The sequence below is a fragment of the Cricetulus griseus genome, assembly GCF_003668045.3.
Source record: "Cricetulus griseus strain 17A/GY chromosome 1 unlocalized genomic scaffold, alternate assembly CriGri-PICRH-1.0 chr1_1, whole genome shotgun sequence".
Taxonomy (NCBI): Eukaryota; Metazoa; Chordata; class Mammalia; order Rodentia; family Cricetidae; genus Cricetulus; species Cricetulus griseus.
The window spans coordinates 120,697,675-120,712,379 of record NW_023276807.1 but is presented as its reverse complement, the minus strand read 5'-3'; the positions used below and the strand labels follow the sequence as shown (position 1 = coordinate 120,712,379).

The following is a 14,705-nucleotide window of genomic DNA, read 5'->3' as shown; positions in this document are numbered from 1 at the left end:
GATAAACCTGGGATCCAGACATCTATTTATCCTTATATGTAATTTTAAAAATAGTTCTACTTTATTATTATCATATGCATGTGTATGGTATATGTATGTGTGCCACAGCACATGTGTAGAGGATGAAGTTAAGAATTAGTTTTCTCATTGCATTGTGGGCTCAGGTTATCAGACTCAGGTCATTAATGTTTGGTGGCAAGTGCTGTGACTTACTAAGTCATCTTGCTGGCTTATAGTTCTACTTTTTAACTTAACTTATTTGCAAATAAATTATTTATCTGCCCTTGTTCATGGGCAGCTAAGGTTTGGCTGTGTCTTGAGAGAACTATGTGTCAGGCAGTGTGGCAGCCTTTCTGCATGTATGCTACTGGTGTCTAAAATTGTGTGATCCCTTACCATGAGAAAGGAGGGACTGGGGAGCACAGTGCACTGTAGAAGTGGTGTAGAAGCCCACCTGCCATTTCTAACCAGTGGCTATTTGTCCTGCAGTACCTGGTATGTAAACGGAAGCTGGAGAGCAAGAAAGAGGCCCTGCTGATCCTCTCCAAGGAGCTGGACACTTGCCAGCAGGAGAGGGACCAGTACAAACTCATGGCTAATCAGCTGCGAGAACGACACCAGTCCCTGAAGAAGAAGTATCGAGAACTGATTGTAAGTCTGACACTGGAGGGACATCTGCTCCTCTCCCTAAAGACAGAAAAAAGGCATGTGATGATGTGTTCTCTTCAAAAGTGACCCCTTTCCAACAGTTCACCAGGTAGCTAGGTATATACCTTTAACCCTAGCTTGGGAGGTGGAGTCAGGGGGATCGGGATTCAAGGACTTCCTTGGCTACATAGTGGATTAGAGACTCGATAACCTGTCTCAAGCAAGCAAGCAAGCAAGCAAGCAAGCAAGCAAGCAAGCAAGCAAGCAAGCAAGCAAGCACAACAACAACGACAAAACCCAAATCAAACCAAACCAAAGTTTACAAGTAGAAATGTGTATACCACCTGTTTCCTCAACAACCTGCTTCACATATATGCACTTCCAGACTGCTGGATCTAACACATGTGAAGATACTCACGTCCATATGTGCTTACCATAGCTGTTTCTTTATTAGTCTGTTGATAATGGAATTCCCTTGTCATTTTAAAGAGTATTAATATTGTAAATCTGTGCTAATACAGAAGCTTCCAGCTGCACACAGCTGTCCAACTTAGCTAAGTTAATTGGCATTAAAGGTTCAAGAATCCAGTAGTTATTCAGTCCATGAGGCTGCATGTCTCATCTGGTCTTCAGTATATGCTGGGATCCCAAAGAAGTAGGCTATAATGCCAGTGAAGGAATGGATTTGCCACTGAGAGCAAGAGCAAGCAAGCTTCCTTCCTCCATGTCCTTTATACAGGCTGCCAGCAGAAGGTTGACCCAGATTAATGGTGGATCTACCTGCCTCAAAGATAAAGATTAGGAATGGATCTTCCCATTTCAAATAATTTAATTAAGAAAAAAAATCCCTCACAGTTATGCTTAGCCATTTGGATTTCACATCACCTCTGGAGCCTTTGAATAGTCCCAGTGGTAGGGGACTATGTGACCAACCCCTTATTCTCTTGGGTTCTTATGGATTGTTTTTTAAGGATGCAAGTTAGATAGATGTAGAGGAGCAGTGCAGATTCATACCCTGGCTTCTTTCCCTCCCATTGATGTGATCCCTCTCCTCTGTCAACATGCTATTGCTGTGTGTCCCAGGCTGATCTAGAACTCATTATGTAGTTCATACTGGCCTTCAACTTGTGGTCCTCTTGTGTTCACTTACCAAGCCCTGAGACTGTAAGTGCATGCCATATTTCTGTTAAGTGCAAGCACTATTTTTTAAAATTTTATTTATTTATTATGTATATAACATTTGCTTTCATATATCTGCACACTAGAAGAGGGCTCATAACAGATGGTTGTGAGCCACCATGTGGTTGCTGGGAATTGAACTCAGGACCTCTAGAAGAGCAGTCAGTGCTCTTAACCTCAGAGCCATTTCTCCAGCCCCTGTGCAAGCACTATTAACATTTCATCATTTGCCTAGGATCACTGAACTGTCCTGGAGTAGAAATAGAAATATTCTTCAAGTTCAACTAACTTGGATATATATGTGACTAGTGTCTTTGTAAGACTACTCATTTAGCTGAGTATGTAACCCCAGCACTTGGCAGGCTGAAGTGGGAGAATGGGGAGTTTGAGGCCAACCTGGGCTACATAGAGAGGCTTTTTCTTGTTAAAACTATAATAACAATAAAGGGTGTTCATTTGGTGAGCATTTGTTTGTTCTCTTGAGGTATTTATGTTTCCAGAGGCAACAATGGGAGAAGAACTCAACTTTTATAAGTCAAAATGCCCAGTAGAACTAAAATTTCTCAGTGTTATTTATCTGAGCAAATCAGGTTTCCCTCCCTTGATTATTCTGCCCATAAGTACTAGGCAGGTGTGTGTGTATATGTGCATATAATGAATGTGTGCCTTTTGTGTGTTTTTATGTGTGTGTTTGTAGATGTGCACATGTGTGTTAATGAGTGTGTATGTGTGTTTGCATATATGTCCCTGTGTGTTCCTGTGCATATGTGTTTACATGTGTGTACATATGTGTGTGCCTACATATAAGTGTGTTTTCACGTGTGTGCCTGTGTGTGCATGTATATGTGTATGTATGTGTGCATATGTGTGTATGCATGTGCACGTGTGTGCATATGAGTCATGTCTATGTGTGCATGTGTATTCTTACATGTGTGTGCTTGTATGTGTGTATGCATGCATGCTTATGTGTGTATATGTGTGTGTATACATGTGCATGTGTATGCATGTGTTTATGTCTGTATGCATGTCAGTAACTATTTTTATTCTGTTTCAAAGAACTTTAATTGAATGAGATACTATTTTATGCTGAGTTTCTGCTCTACTCTAAAGTAAAGTAATTTTGACCCATCTAGATTTCTCCTTTAGAAACATCATTTTGGAAAATACATGTTTGGTCTTGATTGGAGCCAATTCTCTGGGGTCCTCTATCAAGTGGCAGTTATTTTAAAGAGTGAGCTTGCTTCCTTGCCTCACTAGCTGCATGGCTGATGGGGATTGGTCTGAATTTAGATTCACAGCTTGGTCCAACTGAGGGTTGAAATTCTGTGTTGAGTCTCGGCTTATTCTTAGCAAGTAAAATGTAGTATTTGTTTCCTTGTAGGACGGAGATCCATCACTTCCCCCTGAAAAGAGGAAGCAGGTAAGATTTCCTCTTGGTATCTGGCAACTCTCACATCAGGGTGACTGTTACCTTGGCACAGTTCAAAGAATTGGGAATCCCCAACTGTCAAAGCAAACTTCCTTTTTAGTTCTTCTGAAATCTTTTAAGATGCTGGGGGATGTGGTTGTAAGAGGCACCAGGAGAGGCAGAAGGGATGCCGAGCACAGCTCAACTGGTGTGGGGAGACACCAGCTGACTGAACCCCGGGACTCTGGAGAAGCTGGGAACTGAGTGCTCCTGTGGCAGCTCCTTCCGACTTGGAGGAGCATGGTGCTCTACTGCTGAGATCTCCCCATTTCAGACTTTCAAACATGTCTTCTATCAAAGCTCCCAAGCTGTTTTCTTATTTTTCTCTGTATGTAACCAACCCTGTTTATTGGTCAATCCCTTTTCTTACTTCTTTTCTTACTTTCTTACTTCGTAGTGTCTACACGTGATCGTTCCTGAACATTTTGCTTTGCTCCTTTGAACTTCCTGTTTGGGCCTGTGGCTGTCCCACACAGTTCTAATTGTTGGCCTTTGCTGTGCCTTTCATGTCTGCTTGGGGCCATCCTTCTGCCTTTGTTCCTTCTGTTCAACTGTTTCCTATTGGTTACTTTTCTCAGATAAAACTGAGAAATGTGGTATCAAGTCTTCCTGTTCTCCCCACACAGATCTTATTGGAGTTTTGTGAAAATTGTTTCATTAAACTGCTAAAAGTGAGCATCTAAATTTGTTAGATGACAAAAGGAGGCATCTCAATTTAAATTCTTTAAAAATTGTTTTTAAAATGCTGGTTAATAGTAAATTGATTAAATCTGTTAATTTGTGGATTAATTTGAACTCACTCCTATGTGTGTGTGAAAAACAGTAGCCTTTTTCCCAAGACAATTTTCTTAGACCTCCTTTTTCCCATTGCAGTTTTTCTAATTTGACTCATACTTGTGTTAGAGGAGCCCAGGTGATGGCAATGTTAATGGTGGTACGTTATGCTATGGCAGGCCTCTTCACTTGAATGGGACTTCAGAACTGGTTGGTATAATCCAAGACATAGCAAACATCTGTCCCCAGCTATAATAGTTACCCCAATGTCCTGTGTTTGTAACTGACAGGTGTCAGCAAACACAGCTGATTGTTAATGTTGCACATAAAATTCATAGGTTCATTATCTTGAAATACCTGATGCTGGTGAACAGTGTCAAATGCACACTTACACACACACCACATAAACATACCACACACACACACACACACACACACACACACACACACACACCTTCTATCTTTAAATAACACTGCTGTCCACATCCACCTGTCCATGCTGCTCGCTTACATACTCCTTCCTGCTCTATGTGACTAGTTTATAATGCTCCATGTTTGATCTAAAGTCTAATTTTTCTGTGTGGCTAATTGATGTTTTTTTCTAAACAAAATTACATGGGAGTTTATCATTACTGTTTAAAAACTGAAATCCTTAATCTTGGCTGGCTGGGTGTTTTCGATAGCTGTAGGCAGTCGTCTTCCCTGTGATTTCAGAGTTTGTTAGTATTCATGAAGGAGTTTTCCAGTTTTAAGTGCATTCGTGTTCTGCGACTTTATAATGACACATTTACATCGACTGAGGAGAATCTGATGAATTCCAGTACGTCTGTCAAGCTGCATCCTTACCGTTCTAAAAATACAAGTTCAAGGTGCCAAACATGAGCACGGTGGCTCTTAGTATGGTGCTCAGTCCCCAACCCTTTGGGAATTAATATGGTGATGAAGCTTGGGCTGAGTGTCCTTCCTGCCTGGCCTGAAAATCACTGTCTAGCCCCAGAGATAGAGGATGGGGTGCAAGTGAGAGAATTATAAACTGTGCATCTAGCAAGGATGGGATGGCCTTGTGTAACCAGAAGCTCTGAGATGGTGCAGGCAAAGGGCTGTTTGGTCATCAGTCTCCTGTGCTTGTGGGTACCTCTTCTCTCCTCCAAGGCATGTTAGGTAAATAAAAATGCAGGGTACCCAGATAGACTTGAAGTCAGATATCTGGTGCTCTCTTAGGATAAAAACACATGCCATGCAATGTTGGGGACACACATACTAAAGTGTAAGTCATTGCTTACCTGAAGTTCAAACTCAGCTTACCTGAGAACTCTATTTATGTGGCAACTCTCAGGGCCCCTTTCTCTTGTGGTCAGCTTCCTTCTATGGCTGTGTCCCCTGCAGGAGTGGTACAATGCTCAAAGGTCAAGTGCTTTTCTATAGGTTGGCCCATGAAAGCTATATTCCCATTCTTGGTCTAACCCCTGAGTGTTATTACTATCTTGGCTTAGGTTGGTCATCTAGAATATGTAGCCTCAAGAAGGCACCTCTGGGTACCTCAGCATTCTTATCCATAAAACGGGATAAATATGATGCCCACTGTACAGAGTATCCATGAGCGGGGACAAAGGATATGGTGCAAGTAGAATGCTCAGCTCAGCACTTTAGTGAAGGTCTTGTCTTCCCCTTCCTCCTTTTCCTTCCTTTCCTTCTCCTTCCCTTCCTTTTCCTCTTCTTCCTCTTCCCCTTCCTATTCCTCCCCTCCTCTCCTCTCTGCTTTTTCTTCTTCTATTTGTCCTCCTCTTTTCCCTTCTCTCCCTCTTCTGTTTCTCTCTCTCCCCCTCTCTCTTTCTCCTCTCTTTAAATAAAAGTCATTCTCTCCTAGGATGCTAACTGTTTATGACTCCTAGCTCTCTACAGAACATGATGTCCTTCTTGGTAGCCTTTGGTTGTGTTTGGAGTTCAAAGTAGCTTTGGCTAAAGAATGGTTCCTGATAAGGATCCTCCCTAGAATTGTTTGCCCAGTCCTCATGGGAGGCAAAAATACAGCTTGCCTAGGGAGTAGGGAGACCAGCTTCAGTAACTCTAGGTCTGTCCTTCATGTCAACTCTCTTTTTTTATCATCCTTTCTCTTAGTGGCCCTGCTTTCTCCTCAGAGTGGCATTAATGGCATTGGAACTATTGGACCCCACCCTTTTAGCATTGAGAAAAAGGCAGTTCCCTGGGTCTCAGGGAAGAGTATAGGCCAGGATTGGGCTAGGGCCCATTTCAGAGTTAGACAGGCTGGGTTAGGCTTTCTACAGAGGTGAGGTGGCTCCCACTGTGCCCATGAGATGGATACTGGCATACAGTATCATGATCACCTGCTTTATGTACCTTACTGAAATGATCTAGGAGTAACATATACTAAGCATAGTCTACCTTATTGTTCATTCATTCTGACTGTTCCAGGCCCTGTGGGTGACCTCATTTAATTCCTGCCCAGTCAAGTGAAGCAGGCCATGGTTTATGGTCAGCGCCATCTGACAAAGGTGGAACTGGAAGCTTATAGAGGGCAAGGAAGTTACACAAGGGTAGGATGTACAAGTCATGTGACTAGCTGGTGCAGGAGTGGAGCTTGAGCACTACCATGCAATTCCAGCTTCTGGTGGTGACTGCTGGATCTCAGGAAGGTCTTCGTGAGCACTTTGCATGGGCCTAGTGCTTGCTTTGACAGGGAGGATTTGGGGTGAAAAGAGCCAGAGCAAAGCCCTTGAGCTTGTTGAACTTGGTGCTGTCAAAGTCGTCGCTCCTTGATCTCACCTCTTGTATTGCCATCAGGTATCCTGCCTCCCTTCCCAAGGTATCTTGGTACAAATGACCAATAATGCAGTCATCATTAAGTCTAATGGTGATTCTGTGAATAAACCAGTGAACAAAGTCATTAAATATAGGATGGTAGATAGTAATTGTGCAAAGGAGAGAAAACTATGGTTCAAAAGTATGTCTGGCTGAGTAAATTGGGGGGGAATAAGTAGTATTGGGGAATAGTCTTGGCAATAGGAAGAAGGCTCTTTCCCCTTTAAAATAGTTTGAAATTTTGTTTTGTGTTAGTCCTTAGGCCAGTGAATGGTTTTGACTGGTCATTTTAAAGTCCCTCTATGTCACACCATTCAGAACAGGGAAGAATATGCCATTGCTTTGTAGACCCTGGTTCCAAGGTGATTTCCCATTTAGTCCAAAACAGGCAGTACATGTGTTTATAAGGGGAGGCATTTTCATTTCCTGAAGTGCTTCATGAACAGGAAGTGAGGGAGGCATAGCCCTGACCTGGGGCCTCCTAGCACATGTTGTGTATTGATCCCAGATGTGAGCCAGAAGGTGTAGTGTTTACCCTCCAGCTGCAAAATGAATGCACCTGGCATGAACAGATGGCACTGAACCAGACATGATTGCCAAGTTACAGAGGCAGTATAGAGGTCAAGAGATGTGTACGCAAAAGAAGATGGACACTTTGGTTCTTGCTACCCCATTGTCTTTGTGTCTGTGATAGTTATCGCTTACTTGAAAGGACCTCACTAGGTTTTTGGAGGTCCTCACTAGGTCATTGACTACATCTAGAATTAACCAAACCTAGAAAGTAGAATGGCTGGCTCTTTCCCCTTTAAAATAGTTTGAAATTTTGTTTTGTGTTAGTCCTTAGGCCAGTGAATGGTTTTGACTGGTCATTTTAAAGTCCCTTTATGTCACACCATTCAGAACAGGGAAGAATGTAGAAATGTAGAATGTAGAAATGACCTCACTAGGTCATTTTTTTGGAAGAGAGATGCTGTGACCATACCTGTCATACTTTCTCCATTTTTTTCATTCCTTAGGACCAGTGCATCTTATCCTTTTGGGAATCTGAGATCTACAAACATGTGGAAAGCCATGGGCCCTCACTCTAGAAGAAGCCCATGTGCTTGTTACAAAAAAGTTGCCTACCATTTCATAGTCATAGGTGCTCTGCAGCCTACCTGAGGGTCCTTGGCATTCTACAGGATGCTTGTTAGGAGCTGGAAATGTATTGAGGGTTCTTCTCATATTTTGATAGACAATAGTAACATATCCTTATTTTTGTTGTAGTGCTGTGTGCTTTCTAAAAGACCTTAGAGATGTTCATGCCTATATGTGTACATCCTGCTGTGCTCTGAGGTTGTGTTGGTGAGATGCATCTTTCATAAAGGCAATGCCATAGCCTTAGATAAAAAATTTCCAGTCCCGTGAATTCAAGTATAATCTTTTGCTTACCAGCTGGCTGACCCTAGGCAAGCTGCATAACCTCTCTGAGCCACCATTGCCTCTTCATTAAAATGGAGATGCTAATGAGACGTATTCATGAAATTCTTTTGAGCAACTTGTGTAGGAAGGCTTCTAATGTGCTGTATTAGTCAGGGTTCTCCAGAGGAACAGAATGTATAGAATGAATCTGTATATCAATAATTTATAATCAAAATACTTGGAAGTTATTCTGAGAGCCACTACCAAGCAGAAACAAAATCACAGTGTCCCAGATCAGGCAAATATACATAATTTTTTTTAGAGTGGCTTACAGGCTGTGGTCCAGCTAGTCCAACAATGGCTATCAACCAGTTAGTTGATGGGCTCTAATGCTAGTGAAAGAATAACCTTGCCAGCAAGAGCAAGGGCAAGCAAAGAGCAAGAGCTTCCTTCTTCCAAGCCTTTCATACTGGCTGCCAGCAGAGGGTGTGACCCAGATTAGAGGTGGATCTTCCCACCTCAAAGGATCCCTAGTAAAGGTAGGTCTTCAAATAATAATTAATAAAAATCCTTTCTGGGTTTTCCCAGCCATTCTACATTCTAGGTTTAGTTATTTCTAGATGTAGTCAAGTTGACAACCAAGAATAGCTGCCCATGTGCTTTGCCTAGTAATCTGTGAATGCTTGGTGAATGCCAGACCTTATATAGTTTTCTTGGGATTATTCAAGGCCACACAGTAGGTTCACAGAGCAATACTAGATTCTAGAAGACTCTCTGTGGTGATAATTTGGTTCAGGGTTTGGTTCTATTTTTGATTTGGAGACAGATAGTCCATCCATTTTGGAAGTCCTATTCAGAGCCTTCTGCCAAGCAGTAGCAGAGAACCATAAGTGGAGGTAGGATTTTTGTGCTAAGCTGTGGTGGAGTATCCATACTCGGGCACAGATTTAAGTCAATAGAAAGTCTTTAGTAACTGATTGGAGATGATACTGTGTATTTGGGATCTCAGTGTACTCCCAAGCCTTTTTTTAGAGTAAATTTTTAAGAAAAAACAATGTCTTGGGTTGACTGGCTTCAAGTATTAAGAAACAGGCAGAAACAAAACTATAGAAGCTAAAAAGCAAGGTTAGTATATTTAGAGACTTTTCCAGAACTATGGACTTTGATGGACTAGGTCTTTGTTTTTGCTTTGGCAGGTGGTGCTGTCTACATGCTGAGTTTTATGGTCTGAATGGTACTTCCATCATGGTGTCAGTTGTGTCAAGGTTTGGGAACCTGTTATATAAGCTAGTCTTCTTTCTGGTGACCGCCAGCCACTAACCATAATTTTGTCTGTCTTTTCCCCTTCCTTCTTAATCTGCTTAAAACACAGACTTGAACTTCATGCTTGTAAATTCTAGGAATATAGTTGTCATGCCTTCCTTTTGGACCTTGGAATTCTTTTTCAAACAACTCAATTTCCAGTAGCAAATCACCCGTTAAAGAAGCTGTGAAGAAACCAAGACAACAGTGATGGCACTAATAGCTTCTCGTGGGATATTGAAATGAAAACATCTTCCCATTACTCCAGGCAGAACTGTACACTGCGTGCCCCTTTGCACTGCATGGAGAGATCAGGGGAAGATCGCAAACGACTCCTTAAATATTTTTCTTTAGCTAAACAAGCACTTTCTGTGAAGGAGACAAAGGGGAATTTAGATGATCTTGGGTTAATCTTCTTAGGTGACAGAATTCTTTTGGGTCACAGCGGCACACTCCTCCTCCCCAAACTCTTCCTTGAACAGACAGTCAAACACATCTTTAATATCTTTGTCTTTGGTTGTTTGATTTTGAGCACAAGTGCCCTGGGAGGCATCTCCCTGGCCCACCAGGGAGTCTTTGCTTTCTTGCCTCTAAAAAGGAATGGCTTATTTATACAGTGACATGCACGAGATGACAACTCTGGGGAAAATGGAGTGTAGAGTGGCCCTGTGTGGGAAAGGAGGGGGCCTTTTATTTCAGCAAAGTCTTCTTGGTCAAGCTTATTTTAGTCCCCAGGGCCCACAAATCAGAATGACTTTGTACACGAATCCTGGTTTGATGCAGGGAACCTAAAACTTCCTTCAAAGACTTCAAGTGCTTTGAGCTGTTCTTTCAGAACACTTTGAAAGGAACGACTTAACTGCCACATTCGGGAAGCTAGGAGGCAACCCAGGTCCAGCTGCTCTAAGCCCTCCCCATCAGGACTGTGACTCCATCTTTGCTATCACATTCTGCAAATCCCTGTAATGACTTGACATAGAGTATGGGTGTGCCCCTGATTCATAGGCTCACTCTAAAATGCTTGGGAGTTATTCTGGGAGCCACTAGCAAGCAGAAGCAAAATCATAATGTCGTAGATCAGGCAAATATTTATTTAAACTGTGCCTTCCCTAAAGTCACTCAACAGGTTTGCCTGGAAAGACATTTATCTGTGAGGGTGGTGGAGACTGAGGTAGGAGGAGGCTGCTGAACTCTTGTACTGCCCTAAACTATGCACAGAATGCATTCTCTGTAGCTGGTGTTTGTAAATAAGAGTGCTGCCAGTGTGATGGAGGTAATTGCTCTGGCAGGCTCTATGAGCAGGGGCCCTTTGCTAAGCAAGTTTCACTCAATTACTGCACACATAGGAGTTGCCACTGAACCAAGACAGCATAGTGGAAACTGCAATTAAATTTGCCATCCATCATCGGCCTTAAGAACACCAATGTTTCATCAAATGTAGGGTGGGCATATATTTTTTAATGTATTTTTTGCTTTATCCTGTACTGTACCCTATGGAAGCTGTGGATTCCAGGGGCCCAGGATTTAAACTTCCCAGTGCAATGGAACTCAGCAGTGTTCTCTGGATCTGGTCTCCATTTCTTTCTCTCATTTCATGAGAAAGTCAAGGATTTGCTTCTCTTTCTGTCTCATCTTATTTTCATTTTACGTTTGACTTCCTATTCTAATAAGTCTGTAAATTAAAAGATATGTTATAGTGCTCCCTAGTACACATTGATTATTTACATATTGTGTGTGTGTGTGTGTGTGTGTGTGTGTGTGTGTGTGTGTGTGTGTGTATGTGTGATGTGCATGTGAGTGTGGTTATCTGTGAGGCTAGAGACATGGATTCTTCCTGAAGCTGGTATTGCAGGCTGTTATAAGTTGCTTGATATGGGTATTGGGAATTGAACTCAGGTCCTCTGGAAGGACAATACAGTCATAACTGCTGAGACTGAGCCATTTCTCTAGCCCAAGCCCTGTCTTTTTATATGATGATGTATACTAACCTGTCCATGGCCTGATGACTAAGATGATGTGTATCTAATAGATTCTAGAGGATTTGCAGAAGGGAGACTAAGCTTCCCCAGTAAGAATTCCTACCAAAAGGTGGCCACGAGGTTTGGGTGAGAGGTACTAACTCCTTGATGTCTTCATACTAGCCATCAAGAGGTGCGACAATTGCTCTGTGCAGAAGATTCCCAGGGCACACTGTTCTTAGTTAGGGGCTGGCTTGGGAGATGGTTAGGCACACAGTGTCTTACTTAGGGTTTCTTAGGCACACAGTGTCTTAGTTAGGGTTTCTTAGTTTCACAGTTGCCTTAGTTAGGGTCTCTATTTCTATGATAAAACACCATGACCAAAGTAAATTTGTGGGAAAGGGTTTATTTGTCCTTACAGCTTATTTACATTCATCATCCAGGAAAGTCAGGGAAGGAACTCAAGGCAGGAACCTGGAGGAAGTAACTTGTGCAGAGGCCATAGAGGGGAACTACTTACCTGCATGTTTGTCTTGTGTGTGTGTGTGTGTGTGTGTGTGTGTGTGTGTGTGTGTGTGTGTGATGTGTATTATATTCCAACCACAGTTCTCCCTCCCATCCCTCCTCCTGCCCCCCTCCCCCACCACACTTGCTGTCTTTTAGCACCCAGGACTATCAGCCTAGGCATGGCACTTCTCACAATGAACTTGGCCCCTCCCACATCATTCATTATTCAAGAAAATGCACCACAGGTTTGCCCACAGGCTAATCCTAAAGAGGCATTCTTCTCAGTGAAGATTCTTTCTTCTTAGATGACCCTAGCTGGTGTCAAGTTGGAATTAAATATTAGCCAGCACAGCATCAATCACCCATCATCCTGTGCTGGGGCCCGAACTTCCCCTCGATAAAGGAAAAGGTCTCCAATATGGAGTATGCCAATAGCCTTTAAGTCTCACCTCCCGCTACTTGTTACTAAGGTTATATGTCATGTGTATGTTTGTGTCTACGTGTGAATGGGCATGTGTAAGGACGTTCATGGGGCAAGAAGAGTGTGACTACACCCTGGAAATTGTGTTATAGGCGATTGAAGGTTCTGGACCTCTGGAAGAGCAGCAAGTGCTCTTAAGCAATAAGCCACTTTATCACCCTCTCCCCCTATTTTATTCTATTAAATCTCTCTTCCCTCCTCCATCACAATTATAATTTTTATTATATTTATTTATTTGTGTGTGTGTGTGTGTGTGTGTGTGTGTGTGTGTGTGTGTGTCACAGCACATGTGTGGAGGTAAGAGGGCAACTTTTAGGAGTTAGCTATCTCCTTTCACCACTTGGATCCCAGGGTTTGACCTCACTTGTCAGTCTCAGCAGACACCTTTATTGGCTGAGCCATCCCATTGGTCCACTGCCACAACTTTTGTAGACAATCTCCCGGACAGCTAGAGTGACTTCAGGGTGAGGATTCTATAGTTTGCCCACTGTGTACTCACTCCTATTATCAAGGAGAATATGACAACCTTTTTTAGCTTGATATGAATATTTAAAGTAGGGTCATTTGTGTGCCTCTTTGAGCTTTTCTACTGGGCCACCACCTGCCCTGGAGATGGAAAGAAGCGGTCTCCTGGGCCTGCCTCTCTTTCCTCTGATACCCTATTGCATTGCCACATTCTCCCTGATATTTCCTTCACAAACTGCTATTCCAAACTGATGGTCACAGAGTCCTCAATAACAGGGAGACAAAGTGCTCTGCATAGCTGATAAATTAGAAGCAGGCACCACCTGCTCTCTTGATGGATTGTTAGAGTGAGGTTGTGAGTCATGGGTGTTATTTTTGGTCAGGAGAACTGTGTGAACTTTGATCCTCTATTCCAAGCTCTTGAAAACGTGCCCCCCCCCATCACCTTTAAAGTGTTTCTCAAGGAATTGTGTACCCTAGTAGAATAGTCATTTTCAGGCTTTAGTTACTGTTTTAGAGTTGAGAAGGTGGAAGGCTTGAATAGAGGAGGGTTGTGTGTTGACAACCCTATCTGATAAGTATAAATGAAAATTACAGTCACTTGCTCTAAGGCAAGGGTGCCCCTCCCTTCCACTTCTACCCCTGAGAACAAGTTCAAGGCTTGGGTAGATGTACTGTGAATTCATAGATCCAAAGGTTTCTATAACAATAAGTCTTTCTGCCATGCCGCCTGAATCCTGCTGCCACATGGGCACTTTCCAAGTAACACACAGAGACTTATATTAGGTACAAATGCTGCTTGGCCAATGACTAGGATTTCTCATCTGCTAGCTCAGTCTTAATTATCATAAATCTATATATTTTATAGGACTTACCTTATCGGATGCCAGTGGCAAGCGTCCTGTCTTCACGGGCTCATATGGTGACTCTGTGCTTTCTCCTACCTTTCCCAGAATCCTCTTTGACTCCTAGTCCCACCTATCTTGTTTTCCTATTGGCCAACAGTACTTTATTTATCAACCAATAAGACAATCATATACACAGAAGGACTTCTCCCATCACAAAGGTATTGTGATTCCAACTGACCACCACCACTGCATTGTGGGCGGTGGTGGGATGCCTGGCTATCTTGTGGTTGCATTCTTTTCAGCTGGGCTACAAACTAAATAAGGTTTGATAATCACGGCTCTACTCTGAATGCCTTCCCTGTTGCAGCCCAAACCTCTACCCAAGTGTTCTCTGGGATCTTTTGTGTTTATCATGGGTTTCTGTCCTGCTCTATGTCCAAATGTCCCAGAGAACCAAGGTCAACACTTAATCAGAGCGAGGCCCTAGGTCTGGAGCCACAAAGCATCCTTATTGTTTCTGGTTCATGACAAGATAGGCAGAGAAATTGGGAGCAATCTTTCAGAGGTTTTTTAGAGCCATAGTATGGGCTTGAAAACACAGGGTTTTCTTAAATTTATTTTCCTATAATTCATGTTGGCTGCATTGCCCAAAAGCATTGATCAGGGATGGACTGAAGAATGCTGCTCTTTTTGCTACATGAGATGAGTTACTCTGGGTTTGCTAATTCAGTGGCAGTGGTCCCTCAATGTCAGTTTCTCCCCTCCCCACCTGGGGATCAAGCTGTTGTTCATTGAACAAGGGAAGTCTGAGGGTGTGACCATCTTTGCACTTTGGCTTTCTTGTTGAATTTTGA

General features: G+C 42.7%; 1 protein-coding gene across 2 annotated transcripts in view; it reads left to right on the top strand.

Moving 5' to 3' along the window:
- Positions 1-492: 492 nt before the first annotated feature.
- The window catches only part of Ccdc149 (coiled-coil domain containing 149), a 58,544-nt gene continuing 44,331 nt past the window's right edge, over positions 493-14,705 (top strand). For both annotated transcript variants that reach the window (XM_035452106.1, XM_035452105.1), the window contains exons 1-2: positions 493-651; positions 3,209-3,247. In XM_035452106.1, coding sequence (XP_035307997.1) covers positions 592-651; positions 3,209-3,247 — 99 coding nt within the window. In that variant the 5' untranslated portion in view covers positions 493-591. The remainder of the gene's footprint in view (positions 652-3,208; positions 3,248-14,705) is intronic.